This window comes from Oncorhynchus mykiss, chromosome 4, assembly GCF_013265735.2.
Source record: "Oncorhynchus mykiss isolate Arlee chromosome 4, USDA_OmykA_1.1, whole genome shotgun sequence".
In the NCBI taxonomy this organism is placed as follows: Eukaryota; Metazoa; Chordata; class Actinopteri; order Salmoniformes; family Salmonidae; genus Oncorhynchus; species Oncorhynchus mykiss.
In genome coordinates, this window is record NC_048568.1 from 8,660,723 (window position 1) to 8,685,092 (window position 24,370).

The window sequence follows — 24,370 nt, forward strand, 5'->3', positions numbered from 1 at the left end:
TACTCAAAAGTCACCCAGGAAAATACTACTTGAGTAAAATTATTTTGTTTTAAATATACTTAAGTATCAAAAGTAAATGTAATTGATAAAAATGTACTTAAGTATCAAAAGTAGAAACTATAAATAATTAATTTCAGATCACACCGTCTTGTTTTTATTTACGTATAGCCAGGGGCACACTCCAACACTCAGACCTAATTTACAAACAAAGCATATTTGTTTAGTGAGTCCTCCAGATCAGAGGCAGTAGATGACCAGGGATGTTCTCTTGTGCGCGAATTGGAACATTTTCCTGTCCTGCTGAGCTTTCAAAATGTAACGAGTACTTTTAAGTGTCAGGGAAAATGTATGGAGTAAAAAGTACAGTATTTTCTTGAGGAATGTAGTGAAGTAAAAGTTGTCAAAAATAAGTAAAGTAAAGATACAAAAAGAAAAAAGACTTAAGTAGTACTTGAAAGTATTTTTACATATGCACTTTCCACCACTGCTCAATTGAGATAATTTCCACACTGTCATGTAGGGCTGCACGATATGGGCAAATAATCTAGGACTTATTTTAAACCAAATGTTGCAACTGCGATTTGACTTGTGAATTAAAGCAAAACTGTTGGAATCATGGAAATAGAATGACTACTGCAATTCTATAGTTAGAATATAACAGTGGGCATTTTGAATAGTGTTGATTGAGATGACAACAAATGCCAGGGATGAGTTATTGTGACAGGGTAGGAACTAAAGTGTTGATAAGTGTTTCCTAGGGGAACCTATAAGCTTTGGCTACATTGCATGTTATCTTAGCTACTTCATGTAGCTAACATATTCTTGCTTTGCATATTCCTTTTTGATTTAGAAGATACTGTTGCACAAACATGCTGATTTAGGTCTACACCATCACTGGTATTATCAGGCTGTATTAGTGTTATGAATTTTATGTATAATGACTAAATTATGTATAAGTTTAAAGTTATGATAGGACTATAACTAACAGAATTCTACCCTGTCTCTGTATAATGATTTGAATGTTTGTGCATAGGAAAAGAGGAACTGTTGACAGACAACTTGTGACCATAGTGGAACTGATAACAGGATAGAGTTCTCGTCCCCACCCTGGGGGGCGAGAAACCGTTAGGCTTGCAGTAGATTGTGTAACATGTGGCAGGATATGATAAGCAATGTATGTGTTGGAATAAACTTGTGTTATAAAGCATTGTCATAGAAGAGGAGGGACACTTATGACGTTATGTGTGATATATAAACTAATGTACATGATATGATTGGCTCTCGTAAATAAACGTTGCTGACTATTGTAGACTGGCCTCGTCTGTTTCATTTCAACAAGAATCTTATAAATTCTTGGTAGCAGACCGAGTAGTTCAATTGAAGTTCAGTTTATGAACATTGAGAATATAATTCTCTTAACAATTAGCTAGCTACGTTTGCTCTTACTCAGTACATTTATTAGCTAGCTACTAGCATTAGCGGCTAACAATTAGCATCTCACAAGATTTAGGGCAACTTGCTAAGAAAAGACAAACTAGTTGTTTGCTGGTGTAAGAAACACAAACTAACAGTGTCATTATAGAACTAGTGGATTTATATTAAGAAGCAAAGAGAAAACGGCATCATTATCATCAACATTGTTGCATGTGCTGCATTGACCATGCAGACTGACCGCAAGTGTCTCTTGGTTGAGGAACATCAAATGCGCTCCTTGAGTGACAGGGGGCGTTGCTAGGCCTGTGTAGAGAGTGGCACGGAGCGGAAGAGCGGAGAGAGATGATTCAAGTAGCGAAGTAAACTATAAAAATTGATATTACCCATGGCATATCACATAGAGAAGGACTATATCAAGGGACACTAGTGTGGAGTATAGAATTCTACAGTTTACTACAGAATTCAATTGGAAGTACAATAGTATTCTTTAGTAAACTGTACTATTTTTTTATGTGGGCTGAGGGGGAACTTTTTGTGGTGACGGATACATACAAGATTAATAACAACATAGAACACAACACGTTATAGACGTCACAAAAACATTGCGCACGCTTCAATGGGGAAGAAGGCCATGTGTTGTTGTGATTCTGGAGGCTAGGTGTTGTTGTGATTCCAGATAGCAAGCAACAATTGACAAGAAACTGCCATGTGGGGAATCGTAGGTGGCTAATTTCAGAATTTCAGTTTTTTTTTTTTTATCTTGTTCTTGATACCATGTCTTGTTTTGACTGATGTCACGTCTATGCTAATATGACTAAAATTTGCTAGCCAGCTAACCAACAACTGTAACAATGTATTTGAGAGACAAGTGTTCATTGTGCAAAAGTATATATTTTTTTAAATAAACATTGGAGACAAGATATAGTTTACATGTCAATCTAAGCCAAGCTGTCTGTTTTGTCCCATAGTTGACATGCGTTGGTTTTGTTGCCAACCACCACACCATCTATACAAGGTCCAAATTTCTTGCTGACTAATTTGTCGCCTTTGTCGTGATCTAACGTAGCAGGCGTACTGAGCAGCGTTTTCTTTCTGGTCTTTAAGAGAAAACAAATACTATCGGGGGAGGAGTTAAGATGGAGTGTCGCTAGGCCTCCCGGGTGGTTAAGGACGCTGCACTGTAGCGCCAGCTGTGCCACCAGAGACTCTGGGTTCGCGCCCAGGCTCTGTCGTAACCGGCCGCGACCGGGAGGTCCGTGGAGCGACGCACAATTGGCATAGCGTCGTCCGGGTTAGGGAGGGATTGGCCGGTAGGGATATCCTTGTCTCATCGCGCACCAGCGACTCCTGTGGCGAGCCGGGAGCAGTGCACGCTAACCAAGGTTGCCAGGTGCACATTGGTGCGGCTGGCTTCCGGGTTAGATGCTCGCTGTGTTAAAGAAGCAGTATGGCTTGGTTGGGTTGTGTATCGGAGGACGCATGACTTTCAACCTTCGTCTCTCCCGAGCCCGTACGGGAGAGTTAGAGTCCAAAACATGTTGTTTCAGACCGCACAGAGGGTGCCTTTGCTGGGCCTGTTTTGATTGGTTATGAATTACTTACGCAATGGATTGGTCGGTTTGAGTAGAGCTGGATCCTACCTGACTGCTCATTGGTCCGTATCGATGGCCAGCAGAGTCTGGTTCCTCCAGGTACAGAGTGTAGAAATCAGGCCTACAAGAAAACAAAAGGACACAGATTACACACTATGTTCTATGTTGTAAAGAGTCCTCTCAAAAGACGTAAGTGTAAGTGGTCTGTCCTTCAAAAATCAGGATTACAGTATATAATGGTTATGAGATGCATAATATACCTTTCCCCTTGAGGCAAATTCAGCCATTGAAATATGGTTGAGATTCTCTCCTCGAATGGGATGTTCCTGGTAGAAAGAAACACTTTTATTCTTAGTATCACTATGGATAGCTTAAACACACTACATTGCAGAAAAATGCTCCAAATAACATCCATAATTTATATCCTACAAAAAAAAATGTGGTGTTCGTTATAGGATCATTAGCTCTCTTATTAGATACTCCTCTTTATTGTGCCCACAAACAGGAAATACCATTATGCAAGTCTCTCACCTGTCATACATCTTGTAGAAGTCGGGGAATCTTCCGTTGATGGCCACATCAGCACCCGGCCAGAAGAATGTGGCTGACTTCAGCTTATTGTACATGGCAGTGAGCCAAACCTACAGAGAGAGTGAGAGTGCAAGGGAGATAGTAGAGGTGAACTTGTAGTCAAAAGAGCATCAGAGTCCTATAGACAACTAATTTCTCATTCATTCTAATACAACAAAATAACCAATACCTAATCCATTACACCTAAAGATATTTTCCCAATAAACGTATCAAAACAGACCTACATATGGTTCATTACATACTGTTTATCATTAAATTATGTTAATTTGATCAGACCAAGCAGTACCATCCATTACAGCTTAAGATTTATCCTAACGAGTGATATAGAATTGGCCTACTTACTGTATATGTTAATCAATAACACTATTTATGGATTAAAGTAATCTTCCTGACTGCGTTCACACATGGCTAATTACAGTCATGAGCATGTTTCAAGTTGTATTAGTCATATGGGATATACACATGGTATACTGTACACCGTCCAACAAAATGTTTACTTGCAAGGTCCTTCTCGACAATGCAACAATAAATAATAAAAGATAATACAAACATAACGAAAATGGCTCAGTAGAATATAGTAAACATTTGAGCATAAGTATACTACAGGAGGGCACAATTTATAGTCCATTATTCACACGTGATTTGGGGAAGGGGGGGATAGGGGGTTAAAAATGGTTAAAATTATTCAGTATTTAGCAATGATAATAAGAGTCTGGTAGCAGCAGTTGCAATGTGGGTGAGCATGAATGTATATACACACAGAGTACAAAACCTTAGCAACACATTCCTAATATTGAGTTGCACCCACTTTTGCCCTCAGAACAGCCTCAATCCATCAGGGCATGGACTCTACAAGGAGTCGAAAGCGTTCCATAGGGATACTGGCCCATGTTGACTCCAATGCTTCCCACGGTTATGTCAAGTTGGCTGGTTGTCCTTTGGGTGGTGGACCATTTTTGATACACACGGGAAACTGTTGAGCATGAAAATCCCAGCGACTCAAACCGGTACGCCTTGCACCTACTACCGTTCCCCGTTCAAAGGCACTTAAATATTTGGTCTTGTCCATTCACCCTCAGAATGGCATACACAATCCATGTCTCAATTGTCTCAATTGCCTTAAAATATCCTTCTTTAACCTGTATTTCCCCTTCATCATCTACACTGATTGAAGTGGATTTAACAGGTGACATCAATAAGGAATCATAGCTTTCACCTGGTCAGTTTGTCATGGAAAGAGCAGATGTTCCTAATGTTTTGTACACTCTGCATTCAGAAACATTCAGACCTCTTCACTTATTCCACATTTTGTTGCGTTACAGCCTTACTCCAAAAAAGTTTAAATATTTTCTTTTTTAAAACTTAATCTACACACAATACCCCATAATGACAAAGCGAAAATAGGTTATTAAATTTTTTAGCAAATTTATAAAAAAGAAAAAACATATTTACATAAGTATTCCGAACCTTTTCTATGAGACTCGAAATTCAGCGCAGGTGCATCCTGTTTCCATTGATCATCCTTGAGAAGTTTCTAAAACTTGGAGTCCACCTGTGATAAATTCAAATTATTGGACATGATTTGGAAAGACACACACCTATCTATGTAAAGGTCCCACAGTTGACAGTGCATGTCAGAGCAAAAACCAAGCCATGAGGTCGAAGGAATTGTCCTTAGAGATCGGAGACAGGATTGTGTCTGGGGAACAGTACCAAAACATTTCTGGAGCATTGAAGGTCCCCAAGAACACAATGGCCTCCATCATTCTTAAATGGAACCACTAAGACTCTTCCTTGAACTGGCCGCCTGGCCAAACTGCAATCGGGGGAGAAGCACCTTGGTCAGGGAAGTGACCAAAAACCCGATGGGCATTCTGACAGAGCACCAGATTTCCTCTGTGGAGATGGTTGTTCTTCTGGAAGGTTCTACCATCTCTGCAGCACTCCACCTATCAGGCCTTTATGGTAGAGTGGCCAGACGAAGCCACTCCTCAGTAAAAGGCACATGACAGCCCGCTTGTAGTTTGCCAAAAGGCACCAAGACTGAACTCTTTGGCCTGAGTGCCTACGATGAAGCATGGTGGTGGAGGCATCATGCTGTGGGGATGTTTTTCAACGGGGAGACTCGTCAGGATCGAGGGAAAGATGAAAGGAGCAAAGTACAGAGAGATCCTTGATGAAAACCTGCTCCAAAGAGCTCAGGACCTCAGACTGGGGTGAAGGTTCACCTTCCAACAGGAAGGGACAAGTCTCTGAATGTCCTGGAGTGGCCCAGCCAGAGCCAAGACTTGAACCCAATCGAACATCTTTGGAGAGACTTGAAAATAGCTGTGCAGCGACGCTCTCCATACAACCTGAAAGAGTTTGAGAGGATCTGCAGAGAAGAATGGGAGAAACTACCCAAATACAGGTATGCCAAGCTTTTAGCGGCAAACCCAAGAAGACTCAAGGCTGTAATCGCTGCCAAAGGCACTTCAACAAAGTCCTGAGTAAAGGGTCTGAATACTTATGTAAATGTGTAAATGTGTTTATTTTTAATACAATTGCAAAAAAATCTAAACTGTTTTTTTGCTTTGTCATTATGGTTTATTGTGTGTTGATTGATGAGGGAAAAAAACTATTCTATTTTAGAATAAAGCTGCAAGAAAACGTGGAAAAAGTCAAGGGGTCTGAATACTTTCCAAATGCACTGTAAGCGCGTGTATGTCTGTGTGATTGCGTGAGTGCATGTGTGCTAAGGTGCGGAGAATCGGAGCAGGTGGTCAGTCCAGTTCAAGTGTTCAGCAGTCTGATGGCTTGTAGATATGTCTCTGAGCTGGTTGGTATCAGACCTCATGCTCTGATAATGTCTGCCCAACAGTAAGGGGGTGGAGAGCTTGTGGCTGGGGTGTGTGGGGTCCTTGATGACGCTGTGGCCTTCCTCAGGCACCGCTTCGAGTAGATCACCTGGATGGGTGGGAGCACGATCCCAGTGATGTACTGTGCCGTCTTCACCACCTGCGGGAGGGCCTCGCGGTTGTGGACGGAGCGGTTCCCGTACCTGGCCGTGATGCAACCGTTTAGGACGCGCTCCATGGTGCAGCAGTAGTATTTGGAGAGGACCCGGTGTGGCATGTCAAATGTCTTCAGCCCCCTTAAGTAGAAGAGACACATATTACCTATGATGCACCCTCTTGACAAGAATGGTGGTGTTGGTCCATGTCAAGTCCTCGGTGATGTGGATGCAGAGGAACTTAAATCTGCTGACCCTCTCTACTGCAGTCCCGTTGATGTGGATGTTCCCTCTTCTACTTCCTGTAGTTAACAATTAACTCATTTACTTTGCTGATGTTGAGAGGGAGTTGGTGTTGTGCAAAGCCACGCAGTCATAGGGGAACAGGGAGTACAGCAGAGAGCTGAGGACACACCTCTGAGGGGCCCCTGTGTTAAGAGTCAGTGTAGAGGATGTGTTGTTGCCAATCCTCACAGCCTATGGTCAGCCCATCAGGAAGTCCAGGATCCGTGCTTGGAGGGAACAATAGTGTTGATGAACAGCATTCTCACCTAGGTGTTCCTCTTGTACAGTTATGGCTGTGTGAATAGCGATGGAAATGTAATCTTCTGTGTATCTGTTAGAGCAGTAGGCAAATTGGAGTGGGTTCAGTGCCCTAGCATGCTGGCCTTTGTGGGCCATGACCAGCCTCTCGAAGCACTTCATGATGACCGGGGTGAGTACGACGGACAATAATCATTTGGGCATGTCACCTTGGAAGCACAGCCGTGAGCTGCCCAGTGAAACGGGCCTACCAGACAAGCTAAATTACTTCTATGCTCGCATCAAAGCAAGCGACACTGAAACATGCACGACAGTATCAGCTGTTCCTGACTACTGTGTGATCACGTTCTCCGTAGCCAATGTGAGTAAGACCTTTTAAAACAGTTCAACATGCACAAGGCAGCAAGGCCAGACGGAATACCAGGATGAGTACTCCGAGCATACGCTGACCAGCTGGCAAGTGTCTTCACCAACATTTTCTACCTGTCCCTGACTGACTCTAATACCAACATGTTTCAAGCAGACCACCATAGTCCCTGTGCCCAAGAACACTAAGGTAACCTGCCTAAATGACTACCGACCTGTAACGCTCATGTCTGTAGCCATGAAGTGCTGAAGGCTGGTCATGGCTCACATCAACACCATTATCCCAGAAACCCTAGACCCACTCCAATTTGCATACCGCCCCAAAAGATCCACAGATGATGCAATCTCTACTGCACTCCATACTGCCCTTTCCCACCTGGACAAAAGGAACACCTATGGTAGAATGCTATTCATTGACAACAGCTCAGCGTTCAACACCATAGTGTCCTCAAAGCTCATCACTAAGATAAGGACCCTGGGACTAAACACCTCCCTCTACAACTGGATCCTGGTCTTCCCGATGGGCAGCCCCCAGGTGATAAGGGTAGGTAACAACACATCCGCCACACTGATCCTCAACACGGGGGCCCCTCAGGGGTGCGTGCTCAGTCCCCTCCTGTACTCCCTGCTCACTCATGACTGCATGGCCAGGCACGACTCCAACACCATCATTAAGTTTGCAGATGACAGTGGTAGGCCTGATCACCGACAACGATGAGACAGCCTATAGGGAAGAGATCAGAGACCTGGCCGTGTGGTGCCAGAATAACAACCTCTCCCTCAACGTAATCAAGACAAAGGAGATGAATGTCGACTACAGGAAAAGGAGGATCGAGCACGGCCCCATTCTCATCGCAGGGCTGTGGTGGAGCAGGTTGAGAGCGTCAAGTTCCTTGGTGTCCACATCACCAACAAACTATCATGGTTCAAACACACCAAAACAGTCTTGAAGAGGGCACAACAAAGCCTATTCTCCCTCAGGAGACTGAAATAATTTGGCATGGATCCTCAGATCCTCAAAAAGTTCTACAGCTGCACTGTCGAGAGCATCCTGACTTGTTGCATCACTGCCTGGTACGGCAACTGCTCGGCCTCTGACCGCAAGGCACTACAGAGGGTATTGTATACGGCCCAGTACATCACTGGGGCCAAGTTTCCTGCCATCCAGGACCTCTATACCAGGCGGTGTCAGAGGAAGGCCCTAAAAAAATTGTCAAAGACTCCAGCCACCATAGTCATAGACTGTTCTCTCTGCTACCGCACGGCAAGCAGTACCAGAGCGCCAAGTCTAGGTCCAAAAGGCTTCTTAACAGCTTCTACCCCAAAGCCATAAGACTCCTGAACAGCTAATAAAATGGCTACCCCCCCGCCCCTCTTTTACTCTGCTGCTACTCTCTGTTTATTATCTATACATAGTCACTTTAACTCTACCTACATTTACATATTGCCTACATGTACATTGACTCTGTACCGGTACCCCCTGTAGGGTATATAGCATCGCTACTGTTATTTTACCACTGCTCTTTAATTATTTGTTACTTTAGTTTATTTTCAAAACTGCATTGTTGGTTAAGGGCTTGTAAGTAAGTATTTCACTGTAAGGTCTACCTACACCTGTTGTATTCGGCACGTGACAAATAAAATGTGATATTATGTGGAGCTGAGCAATTCGCCCACCTCAGAGCGATAAAGAGGAGAACTGTCACTGAAAACAGCTGCCTAACACACTTTTTTCATAGAAAGCTCATTAGAGTGTATCATGATCAAAGACCCATAACTACTGTTCTCACTCAATACTTTATATATCATTATATCCCGTGTGTTTTGTGACAAGGCTGAGACTTTGTTTTTGCGACATTTTCTCCTTGTTAGTTGGTATTTCTCAGTCGATGTTTAGATTTGTGCAATAAGTATACAGAATGTTATTTGGCACAGTGCTGTAATGTCATTATGTCCTATTGTTAGGGTTTTTAGTAAACACAGTACAGGGGAACTTCCTCAATGACATTCATCTTCCTCATCCATTTTTCCAGCTCCATGTTTTGCAGAGGAAATGTTCACTAATCCCTGTCTGTCTGTGGCTCCTTGTCTAAGACTACTTATGTTATCCCAAGCTCCCCTCTTCAGGTCACAAGTTCAGTTTCACAAAACACTAGGGCCACATTGCTAAAAAACAATAAGCTGTACCAATAAACTAAAATGTAATTAACGCCCAATGTTTGCAGTTTTTTTGTATTCTAATGTATTCACTCACTGGTTCTCCTTGGTACCACTTGGCGTTGAATTTCTCAGCCACTTTCAGACTGAAGGAGGCGTTGCGGGTCACATCGTACATCTTGTTGTCCACGATCCCATGGGACTCTGGATAGAGACCCTGTGGGAGTAACACACACACACACACACACACACAGAGGTTTACACACCCGGTGCTTTGACAGCTGCAGGGCTAAGTGGGCTTGTCCTCTGTATTTTTACATCTACCGTTGAATGGACTTCATCATTTCATCACACGGAGTCACAACACTGCGTGTTGAAAGAGAAGTCTGGTGGTTAACTGAAAAGGGTTGGGTAAACCAGTAGAGCTAAAATCGCTGCCCAGAGTTGCACATTCGAACCACAGTTTCTCATCAGAAGCAGCATGTGCGAGCCATCAAGCCACAAGAAGAGGTTTTTTGGGGATTATTCATGGTAAGTGACTGTACTTGATGGATAAGGTGATTTTTAAAAAAGAAAAAGAAAAGTGATTCCAAAGAGTGAAGCAATTTTCAAATAAAACACGTTGTGTATACAATTCTTTACCAAAGTAACTGGTTACATATAAACTAAGAGGAGCGACACCCTTACAGTCACAATGGTGTAGTGGTTGGGGAAGGTCTTGGTGGGATAGGCAGGTCTCATGTACGGGGTAGTGGTGCCACAGTTGCCTGAAATAGAATGAAGTCAAATCAAATAAAAAAATCTAAGCTGCCAAAGAAACAGCTGTGATAGGATCCTAGGATCCTTTACCTAAACAGAATAATTTCCCTGAAATTGTTTGAAAGGATGTCAGACTGCCAAACGCGCAAGTAGACAAAGAAACAAGGAGCGCGTTCCTCTGCCCAGGCGTTGCTGACGCCTGCCAGATCTTACAAAGCCTGGATAGGTATTTTATGTATCAGCTAACCACATATGTTATAGCAATCTGCCAGTCAATAATGTGGCACGCAACCATTAGTTGATGCATACAACGTCTGAGCCAGGGAACACAACCAATCTCATGACTGGCTGAGTTCAAACCAGGTCTCATGCAGGTCACTAGACTGTTCCCCATCAAAATCTGTTTAAACTAGAGATATGTTTTTTTGCATGGGCTGCATCTCAATCCACTGCATCTGCCGGCTTTACGCATCTGTGGTGGAAGGTGGCCGAGCTACAGTTGTGTTTGTCAGACCAGGAGATCCGGGAACCAGTTTTTTTTTAAATCTATGGAAGCATTTAAGTACTTTAGTGCCCATCCCCCAAAAATCTTATATATAGGGGAGAATGGGTAAGTTGAGCCACCCTCGTTTCTAGGAAACCATACACAAAATGAATTATTTAATTTTGTGTCAATATTTAGGAAGATGTCATACACTCAATGTACAGTGCATTTGGCAGACCCCTTGACTTTCTCCGCATTGCTACGTTACAGCCTTATTCTAAAATTGATTCAATTGTTTTCCCCCCCTCATCAATCTACATACAATAGCCCATAATGACAAAGCAAAAACAGGTTTACAGAAATTGTTGCTAATCGATTTAAAAATAAAAAAACTGAAATAACACATTTACATAAGTATTCAGACCGTTTACTCTACTTTGTTGAAGCACCTTTGGCAGCAATTACAGCATCGAGTCTTCTTGGGTATGACACTACAAGCTTGGCACACCTGTATTTGGGGAGTTTCTCCCATTCTTCTCTGCACATCCTCTCAAGCTCTGTCAGGTTAGAAGGGGAGCGTTGCTGCACAGCTATTTTCCGGTCCCTCCAGAGATGTTCGATTGGGTTCAAGTCGGGCTCTGGTTGGGCCACTCAAGGACATTCAGAGACTTGTTCTGAAGCCACTCCTGCATTGTCTTGGCTGTGCTTAGGGTCGTTGTCCTGTTGGAAAGTAAACCTTCACCTCCCTGACCAAGGCCCTTCTTCCCCGATTGCTCAGCTTGGACAGGCGGCCAGCTCTAGGAAGAGTCTTGGTGGTTCCAAACCTCTTCCATTTAAGAATGATGGAGGCCACTGTGTTCTTGGGAATCTTCAATGCTGCAGACATTTTTTGGTACCCTTCCACAGATCTGTAGAGCACTGTCTCAGGACAATTCCTTCGACCTCATGGCTTGGTTTTTGCTCTGAAATGCACTGTCAACTGTGGGACCTTATATAGACAGGTGTGTGCCTTTCCAAATCATGTCCAATCAATTACATTTATCACAGGTGGACTCTGATCAAGTTGTGGAAACAGCTCAAGGATGATCAATGGAAAATAGGATGCACCTGAGCTCAATTTCAAGTCAAATAGAAAAGGGTCTGAATACTTATTTAAATACGTTTTTTAATTTTTTTTATATACATTTCTATAAACCAGTTTGTCATTATGGGGTATTGTGTGTAGATTGCTGAGCAACATTTATCATTTAATCCATTTAGAATAAGGCAGGAAAATGTGGAAAAAGTAAAGGCGTCTCAATATTTTCCAAAGGCACTGTATGTATATAGATGTTTGTTCGAAAGAATACTATATTTCCCCTGAAGGAGTGCTGTAAAAAATGGCTCAACTTACCCCACTCTACCGTACGACAGACACTTCAAAGCATACTTCCTTTTGATGTGTGTTTTGACTCTCAGTTCTGATATTCAATACCTTCTATGAGCTAATAGCAGTAAGGCCAAATTCTATCTTTCATCAAATTATTTATTTATTATAAATCAAATAGCTAAATGATCCTTGGTATGATCATCTTATAACAATTCCATACGTTAGCTTGGTATAAACCCAGGCTCGGGTCCGATAGGGGAATCATTTTACAAGGACGGCTCATAATAAAGTCTGGAACGGAGTGAATGAAATGGCATCAAACCATGTGTTTGATACCGTTGCACTCATCACTCTCCAGTCATTACCACGAGCCCATCTTCCCCAATTAAAGGCGCCACCGACCTCCTGTGATTTATTGTGACCAGAAAGAGACATCTCTAGTTGCTTGTAATCGGACTTCACTTCAACCAAAAAACACATTTTTGCCAGAAGAATTATTACAACGTCTCACTCCAAATGTTGCCCTCAGAAAACAATGGTGTGCTTGGGGGACTGACTTACGTAATTTGTTGATGACTGGAAGAAGACTGCCATAGGCCTTTAAATAACCTGCCCGGAAGCCATCCATAGACACCAGGATCAGAGGGGGTTTGGAAAAACTGGAGGACACAAACAAAACCAGAGAATGAGCTGTATTGAGGTTACATTTAGAAACTCTTCTAGGGGAAAACAGAATATACATTTTCCCTGGAAAGCATGAATCTAAAACCGTCTAAGTCTGGCACAGTGGAGATGTTTACAGTGGAAACAGTTCCAGTAGCTGTGCTGTGACTATGTGGGGGAACACAAAGCAGCCCTTTGTTTGGAGGGGAACTGACGTGAATGGACTGGATGAGGAGAGGCAGGATGGATTCAGCCCACACAGACACACAGCGAGAGGAGGGGCAGGGCAGGAAGAGGCCTGTGGCTAGATGGCTGCATCCAAGATGAATCAAAAGCCTGTGGGTTACACTGGGTTTCCCCTTTCCCTTAAACTGAAACTTTCCCCTTCCCTTTTTCAACAGAAATACAATGCAGGATACAGCCAAATATCTGTTGAACACAATTTTTGCTTTTTCTTTCTCTCTTCCTTCCCCCCTCTTTTCTCCCACATAACAGATAACATTGGCTGGGGTAAGTGACGTTATATTTGAGTTATTTAAGTCTCTCTGTGGTTCTGTAATAGGCGTATAAAACGTATCTATACATCATGACAGAGAGGGTCATACCAGGGTCCTATAAACACTTACCACTAATAAATAAACCCTAAATTGAAGTTACAGCCAAATAGAAACACCTTAAAAATAAATAACGAGTGACGTCAGTCATAAAAATACAAATAAAAAACGATCAAAAGAAAAAACATTCATTAGTTCAAAGCCCTTTGGAAAGGACTTAAGACTAAAAATGGACTCGAGACAAAACCAGACATTTACTTTTCCATAGTCTAACAAGTCTGGGGTCACAGCCTTACCACTACACACACATTGGGTTAATCCTGTTTTGTCTCACATCTATAGTAGTATTTACAAGTAGAGCAAATGGCCTCAAATTGTGTACAGTACATTGGCGTCATAATGTGCTGTGTTGTCTATAGTACCCACAGATTGTAATGTGACAGTACTCTATGTGTACAGTATACAGCCCTGCATGTCCCCAGGCACCCTCATTTGTTAACTTCTGTGATTGAAAAAGCCTTGGTTTCATGCATGTCAACATCAGAAGCCTCCTCCCTAAGTTTGTTTTACTCACTGCTTTAGCACACTCTGCTAACCCTGATGTCCTTGCCGTGTCTGAATCCTGGCTCAGGAAGGCCACCAAAAATTCTGAGATTTCCATACCCAACTATAACATTTTATGTCAAGATAGAACTACAAAAGGGGGAGGAGTTGCAGTCTACTGCAGAGATAGCCTGCAAAGTAATGTCATACTTTCCAGGTCCATACCCAAACAGTTCGAACTACTAATTAAAAAAATTACTCTCTCCAGAAATAAGTATCTCACTGTTGCCGCCTGCTACCGACCCCCCTCAGCTCCCAGCTGTGCCCTGGACACCATTTGTGAATTGATCGCCCCCCATCTAGCTTCAGAGTTTGTTCTGTTAGGTGACCTAAACTGGGATATGCTTAACACCCCGGCAGTCCTACAATCTAAGCTAGATTCCCTCAATTTTACACAAATCATCAAGGAACCCACCAGGTACAACCCTAAATCTGTAAACAAGGGCACCCTCATAGACGTCATCCTGACCAACTGGCCCTCCAAATACACCTCCGCTGTCTTCAACCAGGATCTCAGCGATCACTGCCTCATTGCCTGTATCCGCTATGGATCTGCAGTCAAACAACCACCCCTCATCACTGTCAAACGCTCCCTAAAACACTTCTGTGAGCAGGCCTTTCTAACCGACCTGGCCCGGGTATCCTGGAAGGATATTGATCCTCCCGTCAGTTGAGGATGCCTGGTCATTCTTTAAAAGTAACTTCCTCACCATTTTAGATAAGCATGCTCCGTTCAAAAAATGCAGAACTAAGAACAGATATAGCCCTTGGTTCACTCCAGACCTGACTGCCCTCGACCAGCACAAAAACATCCTGTGGCGGACTGCAATAGAATCGAATTGTCTCCTCGATATGCAACTGTTCAGGGAAGTCAGGAACCAATACACGCAGTCAGTCAGGAAAGCAAAGGCCAGCTTCTTCAGGCAGAAATTTGCATCCTGTAGCTCTAACTCCAAAAAGTTCTGGGACACTGTGAAGTCCATGGAGAACAAGAGCACCTCCTCCCAGCTGCTCACTGCACTGAGGCTAGGTAACACGGTCACCACCGATAAATCCGTGATAATCGAAAACTTCAACAAGCATTTCTCAACGGCTGGCCATGCCTTCCTCCTGGCTACTCCAACCTCGGCCAACAGCTCAGCCCCCCCCCCCCCCCCCCCCCCCCGCAGCTACTCGCCCAAGCCTCTCCAGGTTCTCCTTTACCCAAATCCAGATAGCAGATGTTCTGAAAGAGCTGCAAAACCTGGACCCGTACAGATGAGCTGGGCTTGACAATCTGGACCCTCTATTTCTGAAACTATCCGCCGCCATCGTCGCAACCCCCATTTACCAGCCTGTTCAACCTCTCATATCGTCTGAGATCCCCAAGGATTGGAAAGCTGCCACAGTCATCCCCCTCTTCAAAGGGGGAGACACCCTGGACCCAAACTGTTACAGACCTATATCCATCCTGCCCTGCCTGTCTAAGGTCTTCGAAAGCCAAGTCAACAAACAGGTCACTGACCATCTCGAATCCCACCGTACCTTCTCCGCTGTGCAATCTGGTTTCTGAGCCGGTCACGGGTGTAAATTCTCGGGCCGACTCTTTTCTCTGTATATATCAATGATGTTGCTCTTGCTGCGGGCAATTCCCTGATCCACCTCTACGCAGACGACACCATTCTGTATACTTCTGGCCCTTCCTTGGACACTGTGCCATCTAACCTCCAAACGAGCTTCAATGCCATACAACACTCCTTCCGTGGCCTCCAACTGCTCTTAAACGCTAGTAAAACCAAATGCATGCTTTTCAACCGTTCGCTGCCTGCACCCGCACGCCCGACTAGCATCACCACCCTGGATGGTTCCGACCTAGAATACGTGGACATCTATAAGTACCTAGGTGTCTGGCTAGACTGTAAACTCTCCTTATGTAAACTCCTCCTCATATCAAACATCTCCAATCTAAAATCAAATCTAGAATCGTATTTATATTCCGCAACAAAGCCTCCTTCACTCACGCCGCCAAACTTACCCTAGTAAAACTGACTATCCTACCGATCCTCGACTTCGGCGATGTCATCTGCAAAATAGCTTCCAATACTCTACTCAGCAAACTGGATGCAGTTTATCACAGTGCCATCCGTTTTGTTACTAAAGCACCTTATACCACCCACCACTGCGACCTGTATGCTCTAGTCGGCTGGCCCTTTGCTACATATTCGTCGCCAGACCCACTGGCTCCAGGTCATCTACAAGTCCATGCTAGGTAAAGCTCCGCCTTATCTCAGCCCACTGGTCACGATGGCAACACCCACCCGTAGCGCGCACTCCAGCAGGTGTATCTCACTGATCATCCCTAAAGCCAACACCTCATTTGGCCGCCTTTCGTTCCAGTTCTCTGCTGCCTGTGACTGGAACGAATTGCAAAAAAATAAAAAACAATAAATAAATAAATAAATAAATAAAAATCGCTGAAGTTGGAGCCTTTCATCTCCCTCACCAACTTCAAACATCTGCTATCTGAGCAGCTAACCGATCGCTGCAGCTGTACATAGTCTATCGGTAAATAGCCCACCCAATTTGACCTACCTCATCCCCCTACTGTTTATATTTATTTACTTTTCTGCTCTTTTGCACACCAATATCTCTACCTGTACATGACCATCTGATCATTTATCACTCCAGTGTTAATCTGCAAAGTTGTAATTATTTGCCTACCTCCTCATGCCTTTTGCACACAATGTATATAGACTCTCTTTTTTTCTACTGTGTTATTGACTTGTTAATTGTTTACTCCATGTGTAACTCTGTGTTGTCTGTTCACACTGCTATGCTTTATCTTGGCCATGTCGCAGTTGCAAATGAGAACTTGTTCTCAACTAGTCTACCTGGTTAAATAAAGGTGAAATAAAAATAAATAAATAAAATATACTATCAAGCCATCTCAATCAAGTACTATGTGCTGTGCACCACAGGAGGACCTTCAAGTTCAACATTAGATACTGTTTCTCACAGAGAAAGCACAGCAGTAGTTGTGGAAAAGTACTTACCTGGCAGGACATTGGGGTGTTTGAATGTCCTCGCACTCCTCTTCTATCCAGGACTTCACTCCCACTGGAAAATATCATCAACCATACTATCTTCACGGAGGATAACTTGAGGCTAATGTGGCTAACTACCAAACACATCAAATCTACAGTATATCTACCAGACTAAAATCTAATACGTGCTTGCAAGCATTGTGCTTGGATTGCGTAGGCTAATGCAAGCTATGGAATGGTGAATGATAGCTGAAATGACCATGAGTTAAAGCTTTATCAGGGTAGTTAGAGTGAGAAGGAAGCCAGTGTTTCTCAACCTTTGGTTCCCTGTCCGGGACTGGTCCTTGAGATGTTTCTGACTGGTCCCTCAGATGGTTAACTCTCTTGACACCAATTGAATCAGTTCTAGATGTCAGAAGGAAGGACCCTAGTTTGTTCGTCCCTGGTACAAAAAGGTGGAGAAACACTGGTCTAAAATTAAAGACTGTCAAGGATAGGGAAAGATTGAGAGGGCCTTATGTTGGGGAATTCCTTCCACCACACAGGAGGAGCTAGAAAAGAGAAATACCAATAAGCAAAAATTACACACACACACACACATTATCGCAAAGTGCATATAGGAACTATAGGGAAAACAATGTTTTACAATCTGAGGTGTGGTATTCACACTGTGTATATTCAGCTGCAAATGTACATCTTGAAATCCCTTAACGCAAAGTACTAACATATGGTATGCATTACTTTCCCTGGGCATACAACCCTACCAACTCTAAACAAACAACTCTCTGAGGGAAATCATAATTAAACCATGTGCAGTGAGGAGGGCCATCACCGGACAGCACTAGGTACACTGTTTGAGTATAGGCCTTTATGTAGGATTGCACAACAGACCTGCGCCAAATACTTCGAAATATTTGAGGTGCCATTGATATAGTGTGGAGCTTGTACTTTTGGGACTATAAAAGCATTAGATAATTATTTTGATGGTCTGTTGAACACACAGATGTATTTTGGGGCTGCAACCCACACAGGGTAAGTTTAGTCTATGGCCTTTACCTTTGCAGGAGCTGTAGTAATTTGCACAGCAGTCCCCTGCTTTCACACAGTCATCCGAGCATGAGCACAGGCTATCGGCCAACCTTTGCTCGCCACAGCGGAATCTGGAGCAGGTCCAGCGCTGACCTGGAGGGGGGAGAGAAATCATTATGACGGAGAAAAAGTGTGAAAATATGTGAGTGTGAAGAAGGGAGAGTGAGGGAAGGACAGAGAGAGTTTATGACAGCGAAAATATGGGAGCACGTGTGAGAGAGTGTACGTGTGTGTATGGTTAGGAGAGTCACCTCCGAGACACAGCAGTAGCTGAAGAATCGGTCATCACTCCTACCACTGTCTGGGACTACCCTATATCCAAACATTTCATCAATGAGTGAACTACAGTTTCTCACAATTGAATATTCTCACAAAGCACTACACTAAAGCAAGTGAGTGATACCCATTAGAACAGACAGACCAACATTCTCTCTCTGACAGCGGTCAAGTGGACAATCTATAAGAGGGATGCTAATCTCAGTCTCAGGAGACATGCTTCAGTGTTACAGCAATCATGGGGAAAATCAAAACAAATTCTGATTTACCATCCCTTCACTATAAATGGGCCTCGTAGAGGAAACACATGGGTCCCATGATGATTGGGTGGCAAAATTTTAACCACATAGTGTGGGGGAACAACACTGCCCAGATTGCCACACCACACCCAAGCTAGGGGACGGATAGCCACAGTGATAGTCACACAAGGACGGTAAAATGGAAGAGGGGTATTTTGGGGATGCTGTAATGGTCAGCCTCTTCCCAGAGTCAACATTGCATCTGAAGTGAACATTCCAGTCCACATAAAACATGTTTTTGTAATCTGTAGGAGGAGTCTATCCACCCACACACACACCAGTGGAGGCTGCTGATGGGAGGACAGCTCATAATAATGGCTGGAATGGAGTCAATGGAATCAAACACATCAACAACGTGGTTTCCATATGGTGGATACCATTCCATTGACTCCATTCCAGTCATTAATACAAACCTTCCTCCCCTCAGCAGCCTACACTGACACACACGAACACTCCTCCCCCCCCACACACACACATAAAAAAGACTAACAACATCAAAGTAGCGCTGGTGGGTAACCTGACCTATGCGCTCCCGCTCTACATACCTCTGGCAGTGTGGTGTTGCAGTAACACGTGATGTAGGCTGTTGGACTTACCAGGGTCTACGCACACCTCAGTGTAATCAAGACAGCAGTTTCCCTCTTTCTCACAAGACGGGTCACAGTGGCACGATGCAGACTTGTCACTGCTCCCAGTCACACACCTGTTCTTACAGCTCGTCACTACAGGGGATGAGAAGAGTTTTATTATGTTACTCAGGATGTCAACAACGTTACTCAGAATGTAATTTAAGTTACTCAGAATATCATTATGTTACTCAGAATTGGTATCATTTGACAGATTTAAAAAAGGAATCAGTACATCTGATTGGTTTGTTATGGATGTTTAAGCTAATCCTTAACAGTTTTTTTCTTTTCTCAAAAGAGAGAATAGAAACATTGAAACTGGACAGGGAATGCATTCAATTACAGACTAGAAATGTATTTCTATTTTAGCTGAAAAGCGTTTATGTACTAACGGTTTTCTTTCTGCGTTATAATTGGTTAGTTTTGCACAGTGGCCAAGCTCAAGGGCTAATAGAAGAGACAATAAATTGTAAACAGAGTTGGCCAGTTGTTTACTAAACCGTACCTTTAACATTGCAGTGCTGCTTCAAGGCAAATATGACTGTGATGACGGTGATCAACAAGCACAGCAACATTACCTATAGGTGAGAAGAGAAACATCTGAAAAGTTCCCATGTGTAGCTATTGATCAAGCACATTTAGTTATAGTCCATTTTACATCAGCAGTTGTCAAAGTGCTAGAACTCAAAGAGCAATACAAGCGGAAGTAAGAGTACAGTGGCCAGAAAAAAACTCTAGAAGGAAGAAACTGAGAGGAAGAGCGATAGCAAACGTATGTGCCTTGTATAGTCCACAATTACCATTTTCACAGTATCCTGCTGACCCAAACAGTACAGTGCTAGCTTGGATATTTTCTTTTCACATAGTCCTTTCCAGCACGGTTCCAGTATGGTGGAATCCCCACCACGCCAGCACAGTACAGCTTGGCTCAGCTCAGTTTAGTAGTGTGAAAGGGGTATACAATGCATAGTATCCTGATGAACCATCATAAATGAAGTGCTATGACCCTTCGATATCTTCTCATCCAATTAAAACTATTATCCTGATTGTGAGTGTACTCTAATAGCCTGGTTAAACCAGACTGAACACTATGTAGCACTCAGTCTGATCTAACCAGACTACTACTCTACTTTGTCTGCAACAAGATTTATGATAACCCTGTTCTATTTCACCCAAGTATTCACATTTTCTGGAGCTTATTTTGTGGCTTTTTTATATTTATTGTGTACATGGGATTTTAAATCACTTTCACTGTTAGTAAGGTCAGTAAATCGAGACCGCCAAGTGACATCGCATAACACAGAAAAGTATTGTGTCCGGAAAATTATGAAGAGACAGTTGGCAGCAGTCTTTGCCTGCTGCTTTCTTGAGAAACATTATTGTAGCTATAACTGGACATTTTGGGGGTCTAGAGTGCATCAGAAAAAAACATCTCAGTTGGACCTATGTTGAACGAAACCACAGAAACTACATTTAAAAAATGTGACAAAATTCCTAGAAATAAAAACAACCAAAACGAGTTGAATTAAATAACTATAATCCCCATGTATAATTTTAGAAAATTAGTCATATGACACTCTTTTCCATTCTAACGTAGGACTCTATTCTGTTCGGTGCACAAATCAAAAAAAAGTTGAATTCTCCACATCTGGGTCTTGGCCCTCTCTAATAGAGAAGTAAAAGCAGGTCATAAACGAGCTCCCCTCCTCCTAGCTGCCTGGTGAGCTGCTCTGCCTGGCCCCTTTTGCCCAGGGAAGGGTGAATAGCTGGGGCTTTGTAATTAGCGGGGATATTCAAAGACTGGATCTCACGGGTTTAAAGTTTCAACTAAGTCAGCTAATGATAAAAGGGAAGATATCCAGCAGTCTTATCAACACGGCTTAAAGAGGGTCTCAATAGGGGCTAACAGGACATGTCAGGATTAGTACTGAGGTCTAATTGGCATGGAGTTCTCTCATGATCAATTAAAACCAAGGACCAGTAATAAAGAGCTTGACGTAAAGAAGACAGGTCATCAACTTGGAGTGCTTTGAAAACTCTGAAGATTTTTTTTCAAGGATCAAATGCTGTACAATGTGTAGCTTGTGTGAGTGAGTGAGTGAGTGAGTGAGTGAGTGAGTGAGAGAGTGAGAGAGTGAGAGAGTGAGAGAGTGAGAGAGTGAGAGAGAGAGAGAGAGAGACCTGGCTGGTGTCCTGAGAAGCCAGGACTACAGTGCAGTGCCTAACCGAGTTCTAGGGAAAGCAAACAGACTGTCTGGTGGAAACCTACTGCAGGCGCCTGAGGACACTATACTGGGTTACAGAGTAAATCTCACAACCCCATGTTGGGAGTATATACACACATACCTTCTAGTGATCTATCCCTTTAAAAAAGGCCCAGTGAAGTCAAAATCGTATATATTATAAGCGTTTTATAAATATTTCCACATTATGAGGTTGGAATAATACTGTGAAATTCTGAAAATTATTAAGTGTAATATTTTTTTTTTAAAGACCGCCTGAAATTTCAGCCTGTTTTGGTGGGATGGAGTTTTGGTCTGCCTGGTGTAAATTAGTTAAAAGACCAATAAGAAAGAGAGTTCAAAACCTCTCTGCCAATAACAGCTAGTTTTCTTCCCCTCCCCACTCAGATCACCCCCATAAGCATCTCCAATCCAATATTAAATCTAGAATTGGCTTCCTATTTTGCAATAATGCCTCCTTCACTCATGCTTCCAAACATACCCTCGTAAAACTGACTATACTACCGATCCTTGACTTTGGCGATGTCATTTACAAAATAGCCTCCAACACTCTACACAGCAAACTGGATGCAGTATATCACAGTGCCATCCGTTTTGCTCTCATTGGCTGGACCTCGCTATATATATTCATCACCAAACCCACTGGCTCCAGGTCATCTATAAGTCTTTGCTAGGTAAAGCCCCACCTAAGCTCACTGGTCATCATAGCAACACCCACCTGTAGCACGCGCTCCAGCAGGTATATTTCACTGGTCATCCCCAAAGCCAACACCTCAGTTGGCCACCTTTCCTTCCAGTTCTCTGCTGCCAATGACTGGAACGAATTGCAAAAATAACTGAAGCTGGAGTCTCATATCTCCCTCTCTAACTTTAAGCATCAGCTGTCAGAGTAGCTTACTGATCACTGCACCTGTACATAGCCAATCTGTAAATAGCACACCCAACTACCTCATCCCCATATTGTTATTTATCTTTTTGCACTCCAGTATCTCCACTTGCACATCCTCATCTGCACATCTATCACTCCAGTGTTAATGCTAAATTGTAAGTATTGGTCTCTATGGCCTATTTACTGCCTTACCTCCCTAATCTTCTACATTTGCACACTGTACATATTTTTTTTTCTATTGTGTTATTGACTGTACGTTTGTTTATGTGTAACTCTGTGTTGTTGCTTTTGTCGCACTGCTTTGCTTTATCTTGGCCAGGTCGCAGTTGTAAATGATAACTTGCTCTCAACTGGCCTAACCTAAATAAAAGGTGAAATGAAAAATAAATAAAAACCACGCCCATGAGTAACCTAGCAACATTCAAAGCCATGCTGATTGGTCAGAGTTTGGACGTTCCCTGTGACGAAGTTTGCTCGTGCCTGCCATGAACTGCGGGAGGTGCACAGTTTCACTGCAAGCAATTGTAGATAGCTAACATTACATGATTGTCAGTAATAGTGAATCAATGGAGCTAGCTACGCAGCATCTTTTAGTTGCCAACTAGCAGAAATGTCATGTAACTAAGTTTCCCAATAGACCTTTCGTTAACCACACTAAGCTAACGCTAGACAACATCAGCCCAATCGGCGTTGTAAAATAGCGAAAACACTTGTTATAATTCAGTTTACTTACCTCCAAAAACAATGCAGCTACCAATCTGGTCAGTCAGGCTCGCTGTAATCACTCACGAAAAAGCTACATGCAACTTCATATCCAAATTCGGGAAAATGCAAGGTATGGATGGCAGTGTTTTGATTTGGTGGAGATTCGGTCTGTATAGCATTCTTCCTTCTCTCACACACCTTTAATTCTCACAGGGAACAACCGAACTCTGACCAGTCAGCGGGGCTTTGAAAGTTGCTATCTTTCTTATGGGCATGGTTTTGCAACAAGTTTGGCTGGATAAAAACGATAACCCCCAGACAGTCCTAGCGAAATTCTTGCTTGAGAAATTGCTCTTTGCTAACAAGCTATATGTTTATTTACCTTTTTAATTGAAAAACAAATCCCAGTAAGTTGCTTAATTGTTACCTAGAAATTATTTGGATTTTAAGATAAAACAAAAAGCTGCATTGGACCTTGAACTAATAATTCAATAGCCTACACAATTAGATTACAGTAACGAAAAGTTACAATAATGCCACTCACCACAACAATTACCATGCAGTTGTTCGACCTCTTCTTGTGGACCTGTCCACTGTGTCTCATCTGATTGTCTCGACCAGGTGAACCTAGTAAATTGGCAGCATGCTCAGTTGAATGTTCATCCCCTTTGGATATTTCCATTCTGCAGCGTTGGTCACGACAGTTTTTGTCCCAGGAGTTTGTCACATAAATTATTAGCAGTTTTAAGAGAATAATCGGGTCCCCTTTTTGCCTTCAGATTTTGTAGGTCTCAAAGAAGATTTAAGACCGCCTTCTTTTTATCTTGACTCAAAGTTTGTATTGTAATTCTTTCACCATGTGCAGCCAGCTGAGCCAGGGTGAAGTAGGGTATTGGAGTAGTAACCCTATAATAGTCAAGAGTGAGCCAAGACCACGCGCGCTCAAGTCTGCCCTCTTCACGCTAGAGGAAATATCTAAAATAGACTCCACCATGCATATTTAGAGCTAAAGTTGCAACAAGTGTGTTGTGTTGTTTTCAACCAGAACATTTAATATTACATTAATTTAGTATACAATAACTGCTCAGATAACACATTTTGTTTCTAAGAACA

The 24,370-nt window shown here is 42.9% G+C and overlaps 1 protein-coding gene across 2 annotated transcripts in view; it reads right to left on the bottom strand.

Moving 5' to 3' along the window:
• Positions 1-24,166, bottom strand: part of LOC110522031 (ectonucleotide pyrophosphatase/phosphodiesterase family member 1) — a 68,552-nt gene extending 44,386 nt beyond the window's left edge. Inside the window, exons 1-11 of one of the 2 annotated variants that reach the window (XM_021600094.2) lie at positions 23,802-24,166; positions 19,926-19,998; positions 19,391-19,516; positions 18,187-18,312; positions 17,140-17,203; positions 12,849-12,946; positions 10,363-10,442; positions 9,773-9,892; positions 3,558-3,667; positions 3,287-3,352; positions 3,075-3,147 (exon numbers count right to left, since the gene is read on the bottom strand). In XM_021600094.2, coding sequence (XP_021455769.2) covers positions 3,075-3,147; positions 3,287-3,352; positions 3,558-3,667; positions 9,773-9,892; positions 10,363-10,442; positions 12,849-12,946; positions 17,140-17,203; positions 18,187-18,312; positions 19,391-19,516; positions 19,926-19,998; positions 23,802-23,939 — 1,074 coding nt within the window. In that variant the 5' untranslated portion in view covers positions 23,940-24,166. Of the gene's footprint in view, positions 1-3,074; positions 3,148-3,286; positions 3,353-3,557; positions 3,668-9,772; positions 9,893-10,362; positions 10,443-12,848; positions 12,947-17,139; positions 17,204-18,186; positions 18,313-19,390; positions 19,517-19,925; positions 19,999-23,285; positions 23,458-23,801 lie in introns of those variants that run through there. The other variant, XM_021600095.2, reaches the window with a different exon arrangement.
• Between the last annotated feature and the right edge of the window lie 204 nt (positions 24,167-24,370).